A 26,985-nucleotide genomic window follows, 5' to 3' on the forward strand; every position below is an offset into this window, starting at 1 on the left:
GTTAAGCATCTGCCTTCATCTCAGGTCATGATCCCAGGGTCCTGGGAAGGAGTCCTGCATCAGGCTCCCTGCTCAGCAGGGAGTCTGCTTCTCCCTTTGCCCCTTCCCCCAGCTTGTGCGTGCATGCTCTCTCTCTCTCTCTCTCTCTCTCTCAAAAATAAATAAATAAAATCGTAAAGACAACAACAATAAGAAAAGTGTTCTCCAAGGTTTTCAGTGCTCGGGAGGAGTGGGCAGAGGGTTTTATATTCCTCTAAGGGTGCAAATCAGATTGGTGAAGGAGAGGTGGGGAGAAAATATGTTTTGGTTAAAAAGCTTCCCAGATGAGGGGCGCCTGGGTGGCTCAGTCAATTGAGCATCCAACTCTTGGTTTCAACTCAAGTCACACTCTCATAGAGCATGAGATTGACGAGCCACAAGTCAAGCCCAGCACGGAGACCCCCCCATCAAGCCCACCATCGAACCCCGCCAGCACCCCCATCTAGCCCCCCACGTGGAGCCCCACCTCCAGCTCCTGGCTTCTTGCTCCTCGGGGAGTCTGCTTGAGGATTCTCTCCCTTGGCCCCTCCCCCATCCCACCCCCCACAGGCATACCCACCAGCATGCTCTTTCTCTTTCTTTCTCATAAATAAATCTTTTTTAAAAAAGCTTCCCAGGTGATTCTAATATAATTCCAAGTTGAGAATTAGAACATTGATACTGAGAATTTAAGGGCAAATGACCTTTATTGAATGAAATGAAAGAGAAACAGACTCCTACCTAGGGTTCTGATTTGGAATGCTGGGTGCTTGGATATACCTTTAGCCATAGGGTGGCTGTGTTGATGTGAATATAAAGATAGAACATTTCAGAATAGCCCACACTCTCAAGCATATTCTTAAGAGAGGTGGGCTCTCTGGCCTCCACACAAATTTGAGATGTAAAATCAGGTAGATTGCCTCTGCCTCACAGAAACATGTTACTTAACAGGGGAGACATGATGTTAGTTAGCATCGTGCTAATGAGGTGAAGATTGTGGGTTCAGTCCATTGGGTCTGGTTTTTATTTCCCTGTGTTGGTGGGCAGTGATGCGTGCTTTCATTCCAACCAGCTGCCAGCCTTTGAGCCCACAAGAGCCTTGAAGAACTAGTGTCAAAGGTTAGCCCAAATCTGTTTCTGCTGGTAGAGAAATAAAAGCAGTCCCCTGTCACAGTAGGTCAGGAGCCCTCTGTCTGTGAGCAAAGCCAACAGGGGAGGGGATAGAAGCGCAGACATGTTGGAGGGGAGATAAGTGTTGGCAAGTCTTGGTTTTCGTCACATTCACATCAGTTTTGGGTAGGAATTAACCCTTCCAAAGTCAAATTTTGTTTTTCTCTAATCTGGTTTACACAGTCGTTGCCCCATGAAGCCCCAAAATTTTTTAAAGAATTATTTTTAGTTAATTGATGTTTATTTTTGAGTATGTATTATGTGCACATCGTGTTTTAAAAGTTAACACAGAGGGTGCCTGGGTGGCTCAGTCGTTAAGCGCCTGCCTTCGGCTCAAGTCATGATCCCAGGGTCCTGGGATCGAGTCCCACATCGGGCTCCCTGCTCGGCAAGAAGCCTGCTTCTCCCTCTCCCATTCCCCCTGCTTGTGTTCCTGCTCTCGCTATCTCTCTGTCAAATAAATAAATAAAATCTTTAAAAAAAAAAGTTAACACAGAAAGGTATACAGAGAAAACCAAGTTCTCCTCCTAATCTATTCCTTCAGTACCCAGTTCCCCTCCCCTAGAGGCAACCCTTGTTACCAGTTTCTTGGGTATCTTTTAGAGATAGTCTATGACTTTTCAAGTGTGTGAGCATGCATGTGCATGCCTGTGCATGTGTGTGTGTGTGTGTGTATCCCTCTTTTAAAATAATCAAGAGCCTCTTCCAAATAATAACTTCTAGGGAGAAGATTGAATGCTTCTTGCTTCCTTTATTCTGCTCTTTGACTGACAGTTGCCTTCCTAGAAATATATTTACATACCCAGCAGCGTGCTACCCAGTGCAATTATCTGAGCGATACAATTAAGGAGTAGCACAGGACGACCACCTTTCTGGGTATGTTGAAAGTGGTCTCAAGTGCTTCAGTGGAGGTCCCTTTAATCCAGCTCTTTTATGAAAGACAACTTAATGTAGGAAAGTTGTTCAAAATTTAACCTTATATAAATATATGCTATCTACTACCCAGCCTCCCTACTTTAAAATAATACAATACCCAAATACAACTACTGTATCATTTTAGAACACTACCTTCAACACAAAGGTAGAATTTCTTTTTCGGTGAGTTAATTATTGTATTCTGTATATATATATATAATTTTAGATCCTGTGTTTGTCATGACATAGCTTTAGTAAATATGTTTTTTACTATTTGTTGCCTACCTACCATGTCCAAGCACCTTGTATCTTATTTTTATAATATACTTTTTAATTCCAGTTTTCTCAAAAAAATTTTTTCTCAAAAAAAAAAAAAAAAACTCCTTTATAAAGTATTAATGTTTGGGCACCTGGGTGGCTCAGTCGGTTAAGCATCTGCCTTCAACTCAGGTTGTGATCCCAGAGTCCTGGGATTGAGCCCTGAGTTTGGCTCCCTGCTCAGCGGGAAGCCTGCTTCTGCCTGCCGCTCCCCCTGCTTGTGCTCTCTCTCTCTCTGTCAAATAAATAAAATCTTTTAAAAAAATAAAGTATTAATGTTAATCAAGGAAAAGGATAACAAGAATCACCAATAACACCCCCACTCTGAGATAACCCCCCCTTTTGGTGAATATCCTTCTAATCTTTCCTCAATGGGGTAATACACACTATTTTATAACTTTTAAAATTAAAAATCCTGGGGCCCCTGGGTGGCTCAGTTGTTAAGCGTCTGCCTTTGGCTCAGGTCATGATCCCAGAGTCCTGGGATCGAGCCCCGCATTGGGCTCCCTGCTCGGCGGGGAGTCTGCTTCTCCCTCTCCCACTCCCCCTGCTTGTGTTCCCTCTCTCGCTGTCTCTCTCTCTGTCAAATAAGTAAATAAAATCTTTAAAAAAAATAACAATTTTTTTCTAGTTATTAAAGTAATACGTGCTAGATGTAGAAGCTTTGGAAAATATGAAACATTATAAACACTACAACAAAATCAAATTATCCATTCCGTAATCCAGAGATGATACCTGTGATTTGTTGGCTTGTTTCCTTCTAGCTTTTTAAAAGTACAAAGATGGGACACCTGGGTGGTACAGTTGGTTAAGCGTCTGACTCTTGGTTTCAGCTCAGGTCCTGATCTCAGGATCTTGAGATCAAGCCCTCAAATGGGGTTCCGCACTCAGGGTGGAGCCTGCTTGAGTTTCTCTCACCCTCTTCCTCTGCCACGCCCCACCCCAGGCTGCTCACACACACACTCTATATATAAAATAAATAAGTCTTTAAAAACAAAACAAAACAAAACAGGGGGGCGCCTGGGTAGCTCAGTCACAGTCAGTTAAGCGTCTGCCTTCCACTCAGGTCATGATCTCAGGGTCCTGGGAAAGAGCCCAGCGTTGGGCTCCCTGCTCAGTGGGGAGTCTGCTTCTCCCTCTCCCTCCGCCCCTCCCCATGCTTGTGCGTTCGTGCGTGCGCGCTCTCTCTCTCTCAAATAAATAAAATCGTTTAAATAAATAGAAGTATAAAGATAAAGATACATTTAAATTTTTTATTTTTCACAAAATTGAGCTCATAGAGAATTTACAGTTGACAATGTCATTAACTATTATCCAAAAGCTTGATTTTTTAAATTTTTATTTGGAAATTATTTCAAGGGTTTTTTTTTAAAGATTTTATTTATTTATCTGAGAGAGAGAGAATGAGAGAGAGCACATGAGAGGGGGGAGGGTCAGAGGGAGAAGCAGACTCCCTGCCGAGCAGGGAGCCGGATGCGGGACTCGATCCCGGAACTCCAGGATCATGACCTGAGCCGAAGGCAGTCGCTTAACCAACTGAACCATCCAGGCGCCCTATTTCAAGTTTTTAAAAAAATAGTACAAAGTACATCCATATACCCTTTTCCCAATTGTTAACAGGACCAGCCAACCAGCTGTTAGCTTTTACCCCATTTGCTTTATCATATGTGCACACATGGTCAAGTGCTCATGCTTGCTCTCTGTCCCTGTCTCTCTCTTTCTCTCTCACATACACACACACACACACACACACACAGAAATCTTTTTCGTGGACCATTTGAGGGTAAGTTACATCCATTTGGTCACTTTCCCCTAAATCCTTAGGAGTATATTTCCACGAGAGAGCCTTTCCCTTATGCAACTACAGTTCACTTTTGTCAGTTTACCCGGTAATGTCCTACATAGCATTATTCTTCTCCAAGACAGGATCCAATCTTGAGGAGAGTTGTCATATCTCTTTTTTCTTTAATCTGAAACAATTCCACAGCCTTTCTTTACCTTTTATAACATTGACATGTTTGACACATACGATCCCCACTTTTATTTTATTTTATTTTATTTATTTGCCAGAGAGAAAGAGAGAGCACAAGCTGGGGGAGCGGCAGGCAGAGGGAGAAGCAGACTCCCCACTGAACAGGGAGCCCAATGCAGGACTCGATCCCAGGACCCTGAGATCATGACCTGAGCCGAAGGCAGATGCTTAACCGACTGAGCCACCCAGGCATCTCTGATCCCCACTTTTTAAAAACGATATTTCTCATTTTGTGTTTGACTGATGTTTCCTTGTGAAGGGATTGAGGTGATGCTTTCTTACCCAGAAAGCTGCATGGGTGAGGTGTGTCCTCAGAGGATCACATTAGAGGCCCACAAAGTCTGTCTGTCCCTCACTTAACTGGTGAGTTCATTTCGATCACCCAGTCAAGCTGTTGCCGAGTTTCTCCACTGCATAATCACTGTTGTGGGTTGTTTTTTTTTCTTTCTTACAACTAATAAGCAATCTATGGGTAGACACTTTAAGGTGATGCAAATATCCTACTTCTTTAAAAACTCCCCATAGATTTAGCATCTACTGATTCTTGCCTGATCTAGTCTTTTATCAAAATGGTTTCAGAATGAGTCTCCATCTCCAGCAGTCCTGCCAGGTTTAGCAGACAGCTCTCAGCTTTCTTCATTGGTAAGATCTCCCTTCCCTTTCATTGATACATCCATTTATTATTGGTGTAAACTCAGACATTCCTTTTTTTCCCTGATGCTTTATAATTCATTACTGTACTCACCTATTTCAGTGCTCAGATTATCCCACATTTGACCAGTGGGAGCCCCTTTAATATGGCTCCTGAGTTGTTGTGACATTCATCCTTTTTTTTTTTTTTAACTTTCTGGTGTTATAATAAGATGTACCAAGCTCATCTGTTACCTACCCTGTCCCAACCCTAGAATCTGCCACTTCCTAATGTATTATGCTGGGGAATGATATTAGAGACCAAGAAGTCCTGGGCGCTAGGGGTAGCTGCTAGAGTGACTTTGTTTTGGGATCCCTCAGAAAAATCCAGGAAATATATGTATGCTTATTTATACACACACATGCAAATATACACATATATTCATACATACATAATATACATATATACATAAACACGTTTATGTACATATTTTTTAAATCATGAGTTCACACCAATACCTTCACATCCAATTGCCATATATACCCACAGGATTTTTTCTTGCCTTCTCCTATTCCATATTTGTTCAGGCATATCTTGGAGATATTGTGGGTTCAGTTTCAGACCACTGCAATAAGACACATATTGCAATAAAGTGAGTCAAATGAATTATTTGGTTTCCCAGTGCATATAAAAGTTATGTTTATACTATACTATTAAGTGTAGAATATCATTATGTCTATAAAAGGTGCATACCTTAATTAAAAATACTTTATTGCTGGGCGCCCGGGTGGCTCAGTAGGTTAAATGTCTGCCTTCAGCTCAGGTCATGGTCCCACATCAGGCTCCCTGCTCAGTGGGGAGCCTGCTTCTCCCTCTGCCCCTCCCCCCCATTCATGCGTGCTTTCTCTCTCTCAAAAATAAATAAAATCTTAAAAAAATACTTAATTGCTAAAAAATGTGAACCATCATCTGAGCTTTAACAAGTCATAATCACTGATCACAGATCACCATAACAAATGTAATAATGAAAAAGTTTGAAATATTTTAAGAATTACCAAAGTATGACACAGAAACACAGAGTGAGTAAATGCTGTTGGAAAAATGGCATTAATAAACTTGCTCCATGAGGATTGCCATAAACCTTCAACCTGTAAAAAAAAAAAAAATAATAATAATGCAATATCCACAAAGCACAATGAAACAAACTAGGTCTGTCTGCCCCTTCCTCTAAAGTAAGAACCCTGGCATCTATAACATCTCTCTCTCTTTCTTTCTCTCTCCGCCACCCATGCTTACTCATTTACTCAATCCTATAATACACCTAAAATAATTTCAAAATTGCTTCACCCATACCCATAAAATAAACAAACCTGTTATAAAAATGTTTAAGTAGTGTTCATTTGCAATTCTTACCCCATACCTATGCCCCAGCATCACTGGGGAACTTGTTAGAAGTCCTACTGATTCAGAGCCCAGGAATCGGTGTTTTTTTTTAAAGATTTTATTTATTTATTTGGCAGAGAGACACAGTGAGAGAGGGAACACAAGCAGGGGGAGTGGGAGAGGGAGAAGCAGGCTTCGCGCGGAGCAGGGAGCCGGATGTGGGGCTCGATCCCAGGACCCTGGGATCATGACCTGAGCCGAAGGCAGACACTTAACCTACTGAGTCACCCAGGCGCCCAGGAATCTGTGTTTTTACAAGCTCTGAGAATGAGAAGCATAGCTGGAAATATGTAGCATGGGTTTATGATAGGTGTATGTGTGTGTACACAGAACCAGGTGTTACTATGTAAAGTAGTGCTTTAAATGTATTCTAAACATAGGGGCGCCTGGGTGGCTCAGTTGGTTGGGCGACTCCCTTTGGCTCAGGTCATGATCCTGGACTCCCAGGGTCGAGTCCCGCATCGGGCTCCCTGCTCAGCGGGGAGTCTGCTTCTCCCTCTGATCCTCCCCCTCTCATGCTCTCTATCATTCTTTCTCTCTCTCAATTAAAAAAAAAAATCTTTAAATGTAACAGCCATAAAACAGGTCCAGTGTAGACTAATAGGGATTTTTCTGTCACAGCGTGGGTGCGGAAGTGTAACATAAGAGAAAATAAACACCCCAGTTCTATTTCTCTTCCTGGTGCCAGGGGGATAATCAGAAGGCAGAGGGCGAGTGTGAAGTACCGTCACTTGCCAGAGGGGGCCCCCTCCGTGTTAGACATTTGAGAGTACACTCAAGATGGAGGAGGTATCCTCAGTGCTGAAAAGCTCACAGCTGGTAATCTGTTACTTTCTGTTCTCACCTAACATTGATTTGTGCCCCTTGATTTGACTGCATCCCTGTAGTTGACTGAGGTGTGCATGGACCAATCACGACCCAGACTTAGCAAGGACAAACACAGTATCTTTCTGCCCTCCGATACCCAGTGCCCCCACGTAGGTACTTCATCTGGGTGAGGCTGACTGCCCTGTTCCCGGCTTATTTCATTGCCCCAGCCCAAATTCAGCCCCTCTGCATCTTCTGCTCTTCCACTCTGTTACTTCAGCCTCCTCCCCACCTGGCCCTGAACTACCTTACGACTCAGTCATAGGAGAGGTGACAGCACCAGTTTCCTTCACCAGGGGCTCAGCCCCCCCTTTCCCTGACTTCTCAATGACAATTTAGAAATATCCCCCACAACACCATTAAACTGCTTCAAAAAAGTTATCCAGTGAAAGGATTAAAAAGATCTCATGGCATTTCATTCTCTGTACACATTTTCAAAATTTAAGGACTTGTGTCTTGGTTGTCTCCATTTTCTGTGGGCCCACATCCAAATTATTTTTTCCAACAAGGATGCTGAATATGCCAAAGAAATAATCCATGGTCTACTGTTATGGAATTCATGGTCTAGTGAGAGAGATGAGTAGGTAAATGATTATCTGGGGAAATGGTGGGGAGGTGGTCTGAGCATAGGAGACAAGAGTTCTCTTTGGATGGGAGAGGGGATGGAGAAGGCTTAGCAGAAAATGAGATACTTGAGCTGGGCTTTGAGTACATAGGGAAACTTTCATATAGAAAAGAAAGACAAGGGAGGACATTCTGGGTGAGGGAACAACTTGAGCAAAAGAAATAGAGGTAAGAAAATTCATGGTGGATCTAGGACTGACTTCTGAGCAGTGTGGCTCAGTAGGGGTGGTGGGCAGGCAGTCGTAGGTAGTGAGATGGGAAAGGTGGTTGCAGTCAGTGTCAAGGTCCTGGAATAGCCACCAACAGCTTTCCTTTCAGGCTCTTGGGAGCCCCTTGTGAGACTAATTATACATGCCATTGGGAAAATAGCATTTACAATTTGATTCTCTGGACAACTTTCCAGAAATACAAACAAGGAAAACCACTAATTTGAAATTTGAAATTAATTATGGAAAATTTCTGATAACTTAGTGAAAAGTCAGAATTGTAGGTTATTTTTGAAGGAATTCCATTTTATAATTTTCAATTGCCATGAATATTATAAAGTCTTATACATGGATAGTAATTAAAGAAATAGGATCAATAAACTAAGAGTTGCAATGCACAGCAGGCCTATATGAGATAATAACACATCATAAGCATGTAATTCATCAGGTCTACCATTTGTTTTGATTTTCTGAGGAATCAACATCAAAAGTAGGGCATTAGTATCATGTTTCCAATTACTGGGATCCAAAATATTGAGGGCTCTTTAAGATGAGGGATACTGATATGATAAAACTCCAATGGATCAGGCATTAAGAGAAGTGTAGGATAATATTCCATTGTATATATGGACCACATCTTCTTTATCCATTCATCTGTTGAAAGGCATCTTGGCTCCTTCCATGGTTTGGCTATTGCAGACATTGCTGCTATGAACATTGGGGTGCATATGGCCCTTCTTTTCAATACATCTGTATCTTTAGGGTAAATACCTAGTAGTGCAGTTGCTGGGTCGTAGGGTAGCTAAGTGAAATAAGTCAAGCAGAGAAAGACAATCATCATATGGTTTCACTCATATGTGGAACATAAGCAATAGCACAGAGGACCATAGGGGAAGGGAGGGAAATCCGAAGGGGGAGAAATCAGAGAAGGAGACAAACCATGAGAGACTATGGACCCCAGGAAACAGACTGGGGGTTTCAGAGGGGAGGGGGGTGGGGGGAATGGGGTAACAGGGTAATGGGTATTAAGGAAGGCACATGTTATGATGAGCACTGGGTGTTATATATAACTAATGAATCGAACTCTACATCAAAAACTAATGATGTATTGTACAGTGGCTAACTGAACATAAAAAATATAAACAAGTAAATATATATATGTGTGTGTGTGTATAAAATAAAAAAAAGAGAAGTGTAGGAATTTGAAAATCAGAATTTCTGAGCCAGGCTCCCAGAAAAGAGCCACATTACCTTTTGTTACTAACTGAACAAGCCAGTGCGAGGCAGTGATTCCTTTGAAGCTACAATGCAGGGAAAGAGCTTCATGGAAGGGAGGGTCAGATAGTGGGTGTTTCTTCCTGTGAGTGTGGAAAGGCTTGAGCTTGTGCTCAAGAAAATGTGTGCACATGGGTGTGAATGGCCAGCAAGAGGACAATGCAAGTATCATAGGGATATGAAAATGTATTCATTCACTGAGGATTCTCAGCTCACCGTTCTAGCTCAGGTTCAGCCTGTATGAGAAGGAACACAGAATAAATGGGAGAAGACAAAGTTTGTGGGGAGAAGAACTAAGAGAGTCTAGGGTCCCAGAGAGTGAAAGCTAGTATGATTCTCTGGTGTCCTCTTGGTTTGTGCCCGAGGAGTACCTAGGCCACCCTCCTCATCTCCTCCAGTACCATCAGCAGTCCCTGCCCAGGCTATCATCCCAGCTCCACCATTTACTGGCAGCTTGACCTTAGGCCAGTTCCTGGACCCCAGAACCTCAGGCTGCCCATCTGTAAACTAGAGATAATGGTAGTACCTACCTCCCACACTTGTTGAGAGGCTCTGTAAGGTGACACACATGTGGAGCATAGCACAGGGGAAGCAGCCACACGTTTTGACTGATCCTGTTCCACCCCCCCAAGTGCAGGCAGCCTCTGCCCTCTGGATCATAAAGTCCAATAGCCTAACCTCCTGGGCTACAGACTATTGAGCTTTAGCTAGAGAAGAGAGGTTGAGGGAAATATTTTATATGCTGACTCCAGGAGTCCAGGCAGCAGGTGCATGGGAAGGCAGATCTCTGTTCTGGATGGCTCTGTCAAAGGAGCCAACAGGACAGGGTGGTGAGGGGTTTGGGTGACTTTTCCAACCAGAATAGGATGGAGGACACTCCCAGCTTTAGCTGCTCCCCATCTTTCTTTTTCCATTTGATCAGCTCAGTTTCATGTAGCTTCCTCTCCAAGCACACATCCCCGTGGAGATAGCTGTCCCCTGCTCCTCGGCATCCCTACTGGAACTAGATTCCCTCCCCCAGGCCAGTGGGGGTGTGCTCTCCCCACCCTGCCCAATCTCCCTCCAGTTCAATTTCCATGCACCCACTCTCCTGGGTGGGCTCACTGTAATCCTTTCAGGCACAGCAAGACGGGGCTGGCTGACAACGGGCCTGCTACTCGCTGCCCAACTGCTCCTGCCCTGCTCATCGTGGCTGTGGGTTCCCTGGGCTCCCTTTCACCCACTGCTCCTGCCCATTTAACCGTTTCAGAGGCTGACATCTGCCTGCAGGGTGCACTGGGCTGGAGGTCCCCCACCCCATCAGCTGTGTGCCCATAGGCAAGTCACCCAACCACTCTGACATTGTTTCTTCATCTACAGAAAAAGAAGGAATACCCATTTCTACCTCACTTGAGTTTTGTGGACATAGGAAGGTTCAATGGTGATGTTTTAAGCACTGTAAAGCAAGATACAGGGGTGAATTATAGGGGTCATTTCTGGCTGGGAATGTCTGGTGGCAGGTTTCTAGTAGGCCTTCCACGTACATGCTCAGAAGAGTTTCCACTGGTGCCCTGGCTACCCACAAACTCACAGACATGAGCGAAGCTAGCTTGTGGCCAGCAGGTTGCATTGGCTGCACCTCCCCCCGCCGGGCACCACAGTTTCCAGACAATTTGTGTGTGTCCCCCTGCAAAGGCTGCCTTTGACCATATCAGTCAGAACTCACTGGAGTTGCTGTTTAAATGGTACATTGTGCATTCTGCTGTGGCCTCCAAAGCTGACATTCAAGAGCTGCCTCATTCCAAAAACAACTGGGGGCCTGGCTTATAAAAAATATGTGTGGTATAGCAAAATAATGCAAGGCAAAGTATGCCAGCACTGAGACTCCTGGAGTCTCAGCTATAATCCTGAAACTGTTGCAGCCCATTCACTAGCTGTCTGATCTCCACAGTGCGGGTGTTGGCCTGTAAAATGGGCTCAGGAACCTGCAACGTTCACGTCCAGAGTTCTGCTTTTTACATCTCTTACAACCACTATCTTGTTTTACTGAAATCTGTTTTATTTGCATTCTTGTTCCTCCACGTAGAGTTTGCTTTGAAAAGCAGCTTCAAGGCACCTGGGTGGCTCAGTCAGTTAAGCATCTGCCTTTGGCTCAGGTCATGATCTCACCCCACATCGGGCTCTCAGCTCAGCAGGGAGCCTGCTTCTCCCTCTCCCCCTGTCCCTCCTCCCTGCTCGCTCGCTCTCTCTCTCTCAAATAAATGAATAAATAAAATCTTTAAAAAAAAAAAAGAAAGAAAAGAAAAGCAGCTTCAGCTGTCAAGAGAGAGTCTTTGGGGGCTCAGTAGACATGAAGAGCCGACCCCTGCTTTCCCTTGCCACAGTTTAGAAGAGGGTCCTTCTCAGGGGCAGACGGAGTGATAACAGAGGACTCATCCTGTGTGTGCACGCCCAGCGACTTCTTCCATAACAATTTTATTAAGCTATAATTTACATACTATACAATTCACCCATTTAAAGGGTATCATTCAGTGGTTTTAGTAGACTCACAGAGCTGTGCAACTATTACCATAACCAATTTTAGAACCTTTTCATCCCCTCCCCCCAAAAGAAACCCTACACCCATGAGGAGTCACTGGCATTTCCTCCCACTACCCACTCAGCCATAGATAACCACCAGCCTATTTTCTGTCCCTGTGGATTTGCCTATTCTGACCCAGCTGCCTTTTTATCCATTCTTCCCTACCCCTGAAGCCCCGAGCTCCCCTGAGCAGAGCATGCAGGGATATCTCTGGCAAGCCAATCAGGAATCTGGGTAGAATTTTAGGGTGCACCTTTATGTTACCAGTGTGCCCCACCTAACCTTGGAGGTACTGGAGCAGCAGAGGAACTGAGAGCCTTAGCAGCTGCCTGGACTTTCCTCTCCAAATCCAGGCTGGGCCTCCCCTGAATGATGTGGGACATCACCAGCTTACCTACTCAAGAAGTTTTCAGCACCAAAATTGGCTTGCTTTTTTTTTTTTTTTAGGATTTTATTTATTTATTTGACAGAGAGAGAGAGAGAACGAGCGGGGCGGGGGGCAGCAGAGGGAGAGGGAGAAGCCAGCTTCCCTCCGAGCAGGGAGCCCAATGTGGGGCTCGATCCCATGACCCTGGGATCATGACCCAAGCTGAAGCAGACATTAACTGACTGAGCCACCCAGGTGTCCCACCAAGATTGGCCTTTAGGACAAAGACATGGGGTCTCTAGCAAGCCCCTATTAAAATGCCACAGTTTCATGGTGCCCTGGAAATCTCAGCTTTCCCCTTTACTTCTTTCTGAACCACGTCCCGTGGAATCATGCTGAGACAACAGACACTGGGGCAGTTGTTTGGAGGGAGAAAATACTTGGCCATAGCACAGGGACTCACAGGGCACAAGCCACGTATGAAGGGGGAAGCTGTAGGCATACAGTCCTCCCTCAATCCATTACATTCAGACCACCAAATGAATCTGATTTGAATCACCCCGGTCTGGTTCTTCCCTGGGTCCCTCAGTCATTTTACCCTGCCTCTCTGGGGTTCTCCATCCAGACATCAAGGCCAAAACTGCCCTCCTTACAGCATATGTCCCTAAATTTCTCTCAGCCCTATTAAAATTGGTCCTCACAGAGCGGTTGCCGGATTCAGTAATGCCCTTAAAGTGACAGACACAAGCTTTGCCCTTCATTTGGCCCCATTCCCATCTTATTCTGTCAGATAGCATGATTGCCTAGAAGTGAGCCCCCATCCCTGATTTTTCACTTGTCTACCTCTGCATCCACCCCTCCCCCCCAAAAAAACACATATTCTCCATAGTCCTTCTTAGTATAACTAAGGTAAGCTAGAATTTTCTAATGGACCTTTACAAATTATGTCTAAGAATAACACAATTTATGGAGTCTAATTTTCCGATCCTACCTGATAATTTTGTTTACTGTACACACAGGTGTTTTTTTCCCTTCCTACCTCATTGGAAGGTGCTCTGCCCCAAAGATCTTCTCTCTCTAATTCCCCCCTGACCACCTCTGCCTGCCAGGAGTGAGGTGGAGGTAGTAGGGGTATATGGACAGTCTGACGAAAGAGGGGGCGTGTCCTGGAAGGATTGCCCAGCTGTCCCCTAGAGTAAACAGTTCAACCCTCACACTTGTTCAGGTGCCCACGAATGATGTAGAAACCAATAGTCCTAGCTTTGCGCAGTGGCAGTATCGTAGCCAATGAGGTTTATCCGAGGTGCGATTATTGCTAATTGAAACCAATAGTCCTGAACAGGGTCTACACTGCCCGCTGCTTCCCCCTGGAGTGACGTGGAAAGCTGTTTACACACATCAAGTCAAAGAGCTGCACCTTGAAGGGACTATAAGTTATTTATCCAATCCCCTTGTTATACATATACAGTTAAGGAACCTGGGACCGGCTTGGTTAAGGGATTTAACCCAGTCATTCAACTCATTAATGACAGAGTCAGAACCACAGCCCAAAACTTCTGATGACCAGTGCGATGCTTTTTACAAAGTCTTCCTCACTCGTAGACTGGGAATACAGAGTACAGTGTTGTGACTCTACCTGGACCCACGGTGTATGCTCGGTAAGTACAGTGAAACACACACAGCTCTACCACCCGCAAGAAGACAGCCTTACCCTCATCCACATTTCCATCTCATGTGAAGCAGCCAACTCTAGAGCAAATGATCCAGAAAGTCAGGAAGGAAGTTGCATAAATTGCCCTACAGTTGTAATGAAAAAGTAGCAACTCAGTAAAAATATAAACTACAATCGTTTAATGGCTCAGACTCCTAGGTGGGCAAATGCTTAACTCTTCTCAGTGTCTGCCGTACTGGTTATCACTGCTTTAATCTCCAGAGCTCATAAACTTTAGAAGTCGAAACAGCTCGGAGGAATGTGAGTTTATGTGTTATCACCTCCATTCAGATGAACGTGGATCAGGATTATTTGCAGCCCTGGCTGATATTCCCGCAGAGCCATTACTTGCTCCTTTTGAGAAGCCATGAGGTGGGAGAAAAGGAAAGTCAACATCGTGGCTATATATTCTCAACAACAGAGTAGGGTTATTTTGGGAATTTTTTGAGAAGATAATGGACTTTGGAAACCAGGAGAGACACTGCAGCCATGTGTTCATCAACTCACAGGGCTTTTGCATCCATAGGGGCCTTGAAACATAGTCTGCTCATTTAAAGAAGGCAGAAAGAAAGATCAAATGATGTGTCCAAGTTCATGCCACAGGCTAGAATCAGAGCAAAGATTCCAGCCTACTGTGCAAATTCAGTATTTATACTTGTATCATGACTAAAGAAGAAGGGAAGGAGTAAAAAATTAATTTGCAAACATCTAGAATACTCCCTTAAGGGTTTATAGTTTTAATAATCACTTCAACATATGTTATCTTTTCTTTTTACTTTTATTTGTTTTAAGATTTTATTTATTTATTTGAGAGAGAGAGAGACAGAGATACAAGAGAGAGAGCACAAGCAGGGAGGAGTGGAAGAAGCAGGCTCCCCACTGAGCAGGGAGCCCGATACGGGGCTTGATTCCAGGACCCTGAGATCATGACCTGAGCCGAAGGCAGACGCTTAATGACTGAGCCACCCAGGCGCCCCGAGAAACACCATTCTAAGGAACACCATTCCTGAGAGAAATTCCCTGAATAGAGTTCCTTAATCAAAGAAGTTTGGGAGACCCCGTAAGTATCAGTGCACCTTAACATATAAAAGGCTCTGAGAAGTCCTACATTAAAGAAGCTTGTTTAATGATTAATTAACTCAGCACTTCCCAAACTGAACTCAAAACTCATTGTTCATGGAATACCTTTCAATATCCTACAGAGTTCATATTTCTTGAAATACAATTGGCTCCGTCTTGCCAACTATGGGCAAAGCACAGGTCCCAGGCATGCCTAAAATGAAAGCCTCTGTCTTTTATCCATATCCTCATGTGCTGTCTTTTAAAAATAAATAATAATTCTTTACAATCTTTACTCTTACGGTACACAAAGTCATATCTGCCTTTTGCCATCTCCCATGCCTACTTCTGCCTCCCACTTAGGGGAGTGACCTTGCTCATAGAGAAGATCAAAGTCTCCTGTCAGATGGGCTCACTATGCTCTGCTCTGCATACTGCAAATATATCTGTGGCCCACTTTCATAAAGGTGACTCCTGACAGGTCATCTTCCTCTTCAGTTACCTTTCAAAACAATAAGAATCCTCTTTCCTATAATCCAGTTCTATGATAAATACTTCTCTATTTGTAATGGAAACTGTACGCCTAAACAAAATGTGTAACTTTCACATAAAACACAGACAGTGTTGTTCCCTGAGCAGCAGTACCTCGTGTGATGGCTCCCTCCACTTCCCTATTCCTGCTCTCCACCTTGCACACTGCGTGGACTCTCATGACCTCCAGTGGGTGGTCTCCTACCTTATAATGGGTAATCTCTGCCCTGAAATATATTCCGTGGAAATTCCAAAGCACTGCTCTCGTTCATATTCTCTTGACAGTTCTAACCACTGTAGTTCTGTACAAGCTTCTAGAAGCACGATTTTATTTCTGTGGGTTGTTCCTCCTAGCCTCTTTGCTAAGGTCACCCAGTGACCCTCAACAAGCTTTAGTACCCTCTTCATTCTACTGATATCTCTGTGTTCTTATTCAGCAACTCCAACATCTGCACAGAGTTCTCTCCAGATATACCACATACACGGAGTCACAGCCACCCCTCTGTAGTACCCACACAGGTAGTGAGTGCCCCTTTATAGCCAGGCACTATGCCAGGATGCCCTGGAGATATGGAATGAGTCAGCCAGGCTCCCTGCGCCTGGAGAATCTCACTTTCCAGGCTCTGACATCATGACATCTGTAATGCTTGAGAGCTCAGGGCAAAGACTTCCAAACTGCATTTCCCCAACATTAGTATTGCATGAGACATTAATAGACAGTCCCTGCTAAACAGAGTTCTAGGGCTAAATAAATCTGGGAAACATAATTACATGTGCTAACACATACTGTGAATTTCGAGGAAGAAGCTATATATGGTAGGTTTTTCCCAAATGTACTTGACCTGCAAACCATCTTTTCCTGGAACCTATTGGAGACAGTATCATTCCTCTGACACCATTTGGGAAATGCTGGTTTGGAAGTAGTTTCAGTCCACTCAATCCTACCAAATGCCAAGGACCAGATTGAAGTCATTCAAATATACAAACTGGTTAGGTGGAAAATGGATATTTCTTTGTGATTTCCCTTAGCTCTGCCTTTTGAATGATAAATAAGTTGAGTCTGTACCTGATGCTCAATTACTTTCATTTCCATAGGTATGTTCTGGGTAATTTACCATCTAGAGCCCTAATGACTTCCCAGTCTATCGTCCTAGCCCACACCTCCCCCGCCCCGCGACCCCAGAGCTCCAGGCCCCATATGTCGTGCTGTCTGCTGGACAACAGTCTGTTGGAGATCTTTAACAGAATGTCCAACAAGCACTTCAAATGCAATTTGTCCCACATAGAAGTGATTACTGCTCTCATAAAATTCATTTCTCCATCTGCATTCCCTAATGGCCTCATTACCACCTTCCATTCAGAAACCTGGGACTTGTTCAGAATTCTACCCTCCCAGCCATGTTGTCATTAAGTGCTCCTGGTTCTGTCTTCCAAGAAGCTTGAATTTGGTCTCCATATTCCTCCCCCAACTGTCATTGTCTAATTTGGGGTCCTCACTACAGTGGTTTTCTTAGGTCAGGTTTTCTGGGAAGCAGACTCTAGGTTTCTGAGACTTGCATGTAGGCAGGTTATCAGAGAGAGCTATGGAGAATAATCCCTGTTGGGAGAGTGGAGGAAGAAAAACCAGGCTGAAGAAGTTGAACTTTGATAGTTGCAAGAATAGCCTCAACCAATTCTGTGGGGTGCTGTAGAACAGGGTGACCCTTCAAAATTGTCCCAACTTGATGCAAGGGGTTGGGGAGGGGATACATTCCCACTCTCTTCAGCCTCCATCCTCCATACCCCCATCCCCTACTCCCCTCAGCTCCCACCCCACCCCACCTCAAGGCAATTCCCAGAATGGCCCTCACCTGAGGGCCACCAGCCACCAACTCTTGCAGCAGGTGGAGGAATGAGTGCCTTACTCCTGAGGGGGTCAGGATGGTAACAGCATCCTTGTCCCTAATCTTGCTGCTTTCCAATTTATCCCCCACAACCCCACCAGAGGGGTTTTTCTAGACCCAAATTTAATAACACTATACACATTCTCAAAATCTTTCAGTAATTTCCCCTTACCAACAAGATAATTCAAATCTGATCTTTGTCTACTAACATTTATGAATCCATCATGAGCACTGCTCCCCATGCTGGGCATGAGTTTGTCCCACGTCTCTCATTAACAAACTCCTACTCATCCTTTCAGGCCCAGTGTAAGCACCCCCTCCTCTTTGATGCCTTCATTAATATCCTCAAGCCAAAGTAATAATCCTGTATACTCTTTTTATACATACAGTCATTTGCTTCAGTGATCATTAGACTGACCTTCTTAAGAGCAAAGCCTGTGTCATATTCATTTGTGAAAGTGAAGGAATGACTCCATCAGCCATGTGCATCAGTATTGTATAAAGCTGGTCTACATGGGCTAATTCAAACTAACTAGAGGTGTCTTCAGTCTAGTCAGCTGTTCTTTCAGAGACTTAATCTAGTTGCCCAGTGAGGGCTATTGGTCCCCAGGGGCAGAGATTCCGTTTGGGGAAATTCAGCTGGTTTGGTATATGTGCTCAATGCTCTGAGGGATTGGGCATTTAGTGCATACTTCTCATTATGCTGATGCTACCTCTCATGTTGAAAAGGGGCATAGCCAGTGACCTATGGGATATGTTATAAAAGGTACCATATGGCCTGACTGGCCTCAAAATCTCTCTTTTTTGACTGAGCTTTCCCTTCATGTCCATTCTGAAATTCTCCCTATGATTGGAGTTGGACCAGTGGTCCCTTGGTTGGGCTGAATGCATGCTAGGGCCTAGGCAAGCTAATTCATCTGTAGAAGAGAATTCCTGTGTCTATTTCTATTTTACTCCTTTCAAAAATTTTATATTTTGTGTATGCTTTATAATGTACATCATGTAGTAATAGAGTAACACATATATAATTTATAAATAAATAATATTAGGGAGTGTACACTCAAAACATTTTTTACTAAGTAGCACATGGTTAAAAAAATTTGGAGATCCCTAGATTGCACCCCAAAGACTGGAGTCTCCTTCAGCCTTCACTTATTGGCTTTTCAGCTGATCTGAGTGCTGAGCTAATTTGTGCTAAGGCACTAGGGAAACTCTAAAATCCAGAAGCAATTAAAAATGAAAGATAGGGGCCGGCAGGGGAGCAGGGCTAGGTGAGGAGAGCACAGAGACTATACCTGTCCAGAGCTGATGAACCATCTAGATATTGAGAACCTGGAATACAAAGAGGTAGGAGGTGAGGGGCACCGGGGTGGCTCAGTCGGTTAAGTGTCTGTCGTTGGCTCAGGTCATGATCCTGGGGTCCTGGGATCGAGCCCCGAATTGGGCTCCCTGCTCAGCGGGGAGCCTGCTTCTCCCTCTCCCACTCCCCCTGCTTGTGTTCCTGCTCTCGCTGTGTCTCTCTGTCAAATAAATATTAAAAAGCAGAAAGAGGCAGGAGGTGGAGCAGAGACAGCAATAGGCAGGGCAGCCAACTGGAGGGATGAGGACATATGAAAGAATGACGGGACTTCCGGCAGAGACAGGGACAGGGATATGGTCAACCTGAAGGGTTGGGAGGATGGACCTGTGGAGGCTCTGGGCTTGGAGGGGAGCCTGGGTATGACTGGAATGATCCTAGGAGCAGGTACACTCTCATGCTGCACAGCCTCCTAAGTGCGCTGATGGGGACAGTGGCCCTCGGCTGAGACTCAAGTGGCCACCCTGCCACCTGCCTGGCCACAGTGCTTGCCATCAGCCTTCTCATCCTCTGGGCCATGGGCAGCACCTTCCTGCTCAGTGTTTCTGGGCCCCTGCTTCTGATTCTGGTGCACACCTCACTGCACCTGCAAAACCTCAAGAACAAGATTGAGAACAAGATTGAGAGTATTGGCCTCAAGTGGACGCCAGTGGGGCTGCAACTGGAGGTACTGGGACAAGAGCAAGAGGCTGGATCCTAGGGGTCTGGGATCTGTACCCAAGACTTGGAGAATGCCACCCCCACTCTGGGTCTGACCCAGGGACCCAGAGCCCTTTCCCAGCCCTTAAAATAGAGTGCTCTCTCCAGTTCAAAAAGTAGGACATCTGCAACCCTCCCCCGAGTTCCAAAATTGGGATATCCCCCCTACCCAGCCCCTGTTATATAAGGGACCAGACTCTACCCCAGCCGTGAACTTGGGGCTTGGAGACCAGAGCATCCAGGGTCAACCTCAAACTCTGGACCCAGAGATATTCCCCCATCGCCAATCTGGAACAACCCATTTCCCATGCTCATTCCCAAAGCTAAGATCTGGAACCAAGGCATTTTCTTGAACCCTGGTCTAAGGCTTTTCCACACCCCATCCCAGCTTTGAACCCAGGTCAGGGCATTGCCAGATCTTGAATCCAGGACGCAAGTATTCCCAGCCCCCATCAGGCAAAGGATTCAAGCATCCTGACCCTGTTGAACCCTTGGTTCCAGGTGACCCCCATATTTACCAGTCCCACTTGCCTCTCTCCAGCTCTGCTTAGGAATTCTGCCCCTCCTCCCCAAAGTTCCACATTGATGAGGACCAAGGGGTAGGGTGGGGTGGGGGTAGCCCTGACCCAGAATGGAACATCTGTATCAGTGTTACTGCAACAATAAAGGCTGTTGCATCGCTCAAGCCAAGAAAGGAAAGGAAGGAAGGGAGGGAGAAAGTGAGGAAGGGGGAGAGAGAGGGAGAAAGAAAGAGAGAAAGAGAAGGAAGGAAGGGACGGAAGGAAGAGAAAAGGAAGGAAGGAAGGAAGGAAGAAAGGAAGAAAGAAAGAAAAGAGAAGGGGAAAGGGAAAGGGAAAGAAAAGAGTAACAGCCTCTACCCCCACCAGGAAGATGCCCCATCTGCACCTCACTGTGACTGGAGCTCACGTCAGAGTATAGCTGGCCAGAAATGAAGATAGTACTGGCTGGTCCACAGTGCCTATGTGGGGTGCTGAGAGGCAGCAATCTGATTGGAGTCAGGGCATAGGAGCCTTAAGTTGCATTAGCATAACCAGAGCATCATTTTTTAAAAAGATTTTATTTACTTATTTGACAGAGAGAGAGACAGCGAGAGAGGGAACACAAGCAGGGGGAGTGGGGGAGGGAGAAGCAGGTTTCCTGCTGAGCAGGGAGCCCGATGCAGGGCTTGATCCCAGGACCCTGGGACCATGACCTGAGACAAAGGCAGACGCTTAACCAACTGAACCACCCAGTTGCCCCGAGCATCATTTTTATATGGATTGTATGGTTATCTGGGGATGGCTGTAGGGATTGATTGGTGGTGGAAATTAGGAGTGGGTGAAGGGTGCTGTTAGCAATGCAGCCCTTAGTGCCTCCTTGGCAGGTGGAAGCTGGTGAGCCATATTAGTCTACAAAGAGGAAGTATGGCACCCGAGATGAGGAGAAACACTTATCCAACACCAAACCCTGGGGACCCAAGGGCCATCCCCAATGGGATGATACACCAGAATAGTTCTAGCAGCCAAGAAGCATGATACATGATACAGGACCAAAAGACATGAGCAGGGAATGGGCCTTCTGTGTGGGAGCTAAGGTAGGGGAAGAGGGGCACTCCAAAGGGAAAACTTTCATGGAGAGCAAACAGGAGGCACAGAGAGACCCCCAAGGGGAATGTGCCTCACGCAACAGGTTTAGCCCCAATGGCAAGGAAGTAGGCTTCACACCTCCAAGAGTCCTGGTTCCGCTGAATAATCAGTGGAAGACTGTTTGATGGGTAAGGTAGCATGCTAACTACAGTTTTTTTACATACGAAGTTGTCTGGGAAACAAAAGAGATCAGAAGGATAACAAATACAAGTCCTTTTTATATTGTTTTCAGACTCTCTTAGGCTCTTAGTATTCTACCAGGGGCACACTGTAAAACCTTTGAGGGGTACAGCCCCTTCTAGGTGATAAGACTTTGCATTCATAAAGCATTTCAGTTAACATAAACTGTTGCATATACTATTCCATAAATCCTTACCACAATCCAGCACGGTAGGTATTCTTTTTTTTTCTTTTTTCTTTTTTTGTCAGAGAGAGAGAGGGAGCACAAGCGGGGGGAGCGGCAGGCCGAGGGAGAAACGCAGTCTCCCTGCTGAGCAAGGAGCCTATGTGGGACTCAGTCCCAGGACCCTGGGATCATGACCTGAGCCGAAGGCAGACGCATAACCAACTGAACCACCCAGGTGGACTGTTATTCTTATATCCATTTTGCAGACGGTGATATAAAAATTCAAGCAACAAGTTTGTTTTGCCAGAACCCTATGTTCTGCCGATGAGGTATCTGAGGCCAAGGTGGAGTTCACTGGTTTACCACTCACCACGGACAAAGAGCAGATGCTTACAAAGCCAGGACCCACACCCAGGACTCACAGAACCCCACCTCCTCCAAATTCTCCATCCTGTATCACACTTCCCTCCCAGCCCACCATGGTCCTAAAAGTAGAGCTCAGCAGCCACAAAGTGGCCTGTGAGGAATGGCAAACAAATGTTATTGGCTCTGCCTTCCTACTGTCAAATCTCCTGGGCAGTTTGTTCTAACATCTGCTGTGGTTTTTTTGTTTGTTTGTTTTTTGTTTTTTGTTTTTTGCAGCATGCAAAAGGAAAGAACAAGAACATGGCAAGGATAGAGGCAACACACCCAAAAAGCCCAGGTTGGTCTTCACAGATGTCCAGCGTCGAACTCTACATGCAATATTCAAGGAAAACAAGCGCCCGTCCAAAGAATTGCAAATCACTATTTCCCAGCAGCTGGGGTTGGAGTTGAGCACCGTCAGCAATTTCTTCATGAACGCGAGGAGGAGGAGTCTGGACAAGTGGCAGGACGAGGGCAGCTCCAATTCAGGCAACTCATCTTCTTCATCAAGCACTTGTACCAAAGCATGAAGGAATAACCACGAACTAAACCTCGGTGGAAAAGCTTTAAATAAAAAAAAAATTTTTAAAAGACCAGGACCTCAAGATAGCAGGTTTATACTTAGAAATATTTGAAGAAAAAAAAAAGCGTTATTTATAGTCCAAAGAAACCAAAGACTTCGCTCACCTGCATTCTGACTTTGTTAGGAGACACACACTTCAGCGGGGCAACGACTTGGCAAGAAAAATTATGAGCGGGAAAGCACCACTGGATCTCACACCTTCCATCCATGATCGTTCTTGCTGTGCTTGGCTGTTTTGTGGTTTGGAGCATCGTGATTTCGAGCCATTGAGTGGACCTCTCTTAAGATCAGACTTTCTCATCTGTTCCACCATGCCGCGAAGGTGTATGGTGTCTCAGTACTGTGTGTGGGTACGTGAGTGCATACACACACACACACACACACACGCACACACCACCAGTGGTTAGGGACTTAGGCAGGGCTGGTCTTCAGGAAAGGTTGTGCTCTAGGGGTACAACCAACATAGTGGGGGGTTGTCTGATTTCACTGGATAGGAGTGTGATTTCGCTCGTCTAGCCTAGCGTTTGAACCTGCCAGGCCGGCAACCTAAATGCAGATTCAAACCCAGCAAAGAAAATTTGAATGACACCTAAACCAGTGCATTCTCTTTGTTTGTTAAGGAATGTTCAGATATTTTTTAAGAAATGAAACAAGAGTTCATCCATTTAAAAAAAAAATCACCTAGGTACCAAAGAACACGCTTAATATTATAGTGCAGGTATTTTATTGCAATGATTTTAATAACCAAAGCTATTTTTACACAAGATACTATGTAAAGTTATACGTATGAACTGATCTAGCTGTAATACACATGCCACATAGAATCATGACTATTATTTATGACTCTTGACGCATTTGAAATATTAGTTTTCAGAACTGGCAAGAAAGAATGTAGCTTCAGGGAAGCAATTAATATCATAACAGAGAGATCAGTGTAGTGGACACGTACATCCAGATGGCACACTCCCTTTCGGGATCCATAAATGATACTTAAGTAGACATATGGACATGATCTGTTCATAGCTGAGAAAACCTGGGGATTCTTCCAAAGTAGGACCCCATTTGTAAATTAGAAAACTAAGTTTAACAGAGCAAGTAATTAAACTAGAAAATTTGTTCTAAGTAATGCTTTTTTAGTGAAAGACCACTGAATAAAGGATATCATACTTAGGTTAATTTGACTTAAAGTTGCTTTATGCATTTGACACCAAATACCTTTTTAAAAATACTTTGCAAAAACACAAAGTGAGCAGACCAACATTATTATTAAAATGAACTATCCAGTATTTGTAGTCGAATTGACTTTATTGCCAATCTCAGATATTGTATGACTTGAATATCAATAGAAATAGCAGATGCAACTGAGAAATGGTGGAATAGTATAGAAAACACCAGAGTTCTAGTCAAGGACAAGACTTTGGGTTCTATAGGCATGAAGCTATTTATTTCACTAAGCATAGCCTCCAAAGTGTACTACATTCTTTCTTGCTACTGCATTAAGCTGGAAATTTTATGACATAGAGTCCACTCTCTGAAAGGGACAGATAAAACCCTAGACCTGAGCTTCCAAAGACAAAATTTTCAATTTCTATTTTTCCAAATCACTTAACCACAGCTGGAGATATCAAGGGGGAAGAAAAAAGCTAACACAGTTGTGCTAGTAGTACCCAAGTGAGTCACTTGCTTCCCAGAAAAATTCTCTCTGAATTCCATTGAATTGTAACTCATAAAAGTGAATACCTTTTGTACTATTAGGTAAAGAATTGGGTGCTCTTGGTTAATTACCACACCTAATTAGAAATATAAAATGAAATGTTATACCTACAATAAGTTGTTGATTGAGATTCATTAAAATGCTAAAGAAAAAAAAATTTGAACTATCTTGACACAAAAACCTAACTCCCTAAGGTCTGAGCGTCTTGTCTAAGTCTAGAAGAGATAGACACCTGGAGAGATGAAGCTAAACCAACAAGCTGTCTGGGTCTCCTTCACATCTGCTGTAGAATGAGAAAAGCAAGCCAACACATGCTTCTCCTTTAATGAAATAGCGCATTTGCCTTGACACATTTTGTCTTAGTATTTTTTTTTAATCTCACACCAAATTCCAGCTTAAAATTTTCCCTTCCAAACATGGCACAATTACAATTCAGCTATTAAAAGAGACCATTTCAATGGCCACCCCTAGAGATTTGCTTAACACATAATCTTGTCGATGACATAAACCAAAAGGAAAAAAACGGATTAACTTTTTCTCTCTCTCCAGAATGGAGGGGGCCAGGAGTACAGCTATATATTTATAATTTAGGAGGGAGGAAAGCCTTATTTATTTAAAACATGAGAATTTTAAATGCAGGGAAACTCAAGCTGTGTCTACACACAGTCTTACCAAATTCAGCACCCCAGGGAAAACAAAAGTTGAATTCAAACACCGTGGTTTTTTGCTTTGTTTTTGCTATATTACTCCTTCAGATTAATCCAATTGCATTTTACATTTTTGACCAATTATTTTAGTACTATGTAGACACAGTCTCAAAGAAAATTACTACATTTCTAATATTCCCATCATAATGGTTTTTTGAAAAATAATCCAGTGATCCTGTTTGCTAACACCAAAGATAATTTTCATACCAGCATTGAATTTGCACCCATTACACAATTTCAGGGCCTAGAGATATATTTTCTCATAAACAGATGCACAAATCAGAGCCTGAAAAGCAATTTTTTTACTAGACTGTTCAAGCATACTCACAACCTTTGCTTTTTAGAAGTCATAATGGACAAACTCAGCTTCTCACGAGCAATACACTCGTTACGTCATATATGACTGATTATTGCTTCTAATGTGGCATGTAGCATTAATTTATGGCTCAGGTTTCTTAACCTACCACATTCAGTGGAGCAGATCACGTGCCAGTTGCTCACCCATTATTTCTCAATCCTTTTGCAAAATTCACCTAAAAAGATATCTCACTCTTTCATTTGTACATTTGTTTATTCCAACACTGCACTTCACATAACATGTTTTGGGGGGGGGAGTTGGTAGAATGGAAGTTAGACTGTTTTTGACCATAAATCATTCAGGTCCTCTCGTGACTATAAGCTTCCCTGAAAGGGGGCAAAGAGAGAGAGTGGGAGATGTGAAGTCTGGACACTCCAAAAGCCCAGATTTCAGTGAGTGTTCAGGTACATGAATTCTGGGTGTCAGGAACTAAGTATCCAGTCCCTGGATGCAGCTGGCCTAGATCCCCAAACCCAAAGAGAATGTGGAGAAATTCAGACATTCCAACTGAACATGTCACTCACTCTGCCCCCCAAAAAGCATAATTACTTTTCCGGGAAAAAAGTAAAAGTACTACGCTACTTTTGGACTCATGCCACTTGCATTGCTACCCCAGGTGAATGATCCGTCTTTGCAGGTTAAATGCAAACTTTGCTATACCAAAGAGTCCTAGGACATTTTCACATGAGCTATAAAGGCATTTTCCCTAAGAAAGGTCCTCCCTTCTTTGTACATAAAGGATGAAAACTATGCATTTAGCAAACAAAGAGAAAGCACTTCTCCCTTTCCTATCTAGTTGTTTAGGGTGCATTCAAACACCAGAGGCCATTTTGAGATGCGATTGGCCTTCTGGATTATTCTTGTGGTGTGGTTAGCTTTACAGTACATTTGGTAACTATTTCCTAAATAGTAAGGACAAAGAAGCAGAAGGTAAGAAATAGCTACTTCCATGTGTTAAAAAAAAAAAAAGAAAAAAAGGAAAAAAAAAGAAAAAAAGAAAAAAAAGTGTAAAAATCTACTATTTATAGTGTGAACCAAAGACGCTACCTCACTCGATTTCCATTGGTGATTTTAATCACATTGATGATACCAAAGAATACCAAAGATATTTTCATGCACGGCCTTGGTCTGCAGAGGGAACTCCACCCTTTTCCCTCCCCCACCTCCCCCCCTCACTCTTCACTCAGTGTGTAAACTTGTCTTCATTCTTAATAATAATGATACGAAATGATAACAACATTAGGAAATACTACTCTTACTACTGCTAGTTCTACTTGTAAATCTCTAGGCAAACATGTTGCAAACTTTGTAAACTCCTAGGACGAGTGCCTTGCTTGAACCAAAGTGTTAAACCGCTGTTGACCTCTCACCTTATACTCTTTGAATACCTCAGCCTCTTAGAAAGGCCACTAATGAAAAAAAAAAAAAAGGAATAATTATTCACCGTGGTGCTTTTTCCGTGCAACCATGCAATGAAACTTTCTTTGATACCAAAGGATGACTTCTTCCCCCCAATTTCTTGCTGATAAACCAAAGCTCCTCCTCCTCGTTCCCTCTCGA

General features: G+C 44.0%; 1 protein-coding gene and 1 pseudogene across 1 annotated transcript in view; both read left to right on the forward strand.

Annotated features, from left to right (window-relative positions):
* Window positions 1-23,291, forward strand: part of ONECUT1 (one cut homeobox 1) — a 36,304-nt gene extending 13,013 nt beyond the window's left edge. The window contains exon 2 of the mRNA XM_045901895.2: window positions 22,301-23,291. Within this exon, the coding sequence (XP_045757851.1) occupies window positions 22,301-22,593 (293 nt within the window). The 3' untranslated portion in view covers window positions 22,594-23,291. The remainder of the gene's footprint in view (window positions 1-22,300) is intronic.
* On the forward strand, window positions 13,685-13,768 carry LOC123862802 (U4 spliceosomal RNA; annotated as a pseudogene).
* Window positions 23,292-26,985: the final 3,694 nt, after the last annotated feature.

Source organism: Mirounga angustirostris, unplaced genomic scaffold (genome assembly GCF_029215605.1).
Source record: "Mirounga angustirostris isolate CCGP_5_RB_7025 unplaced genomic scaffold, mMirAng1.0.hap1 SCAF_9, whole genome shotgun sequence".
Taxonomy (NCBI): domain Eukaryota; kingdom Metazoa; phylum Chordata; class Mammalia; order Carnivora; family Phocidae; genus Mirounga; species Mirounga angustirostris.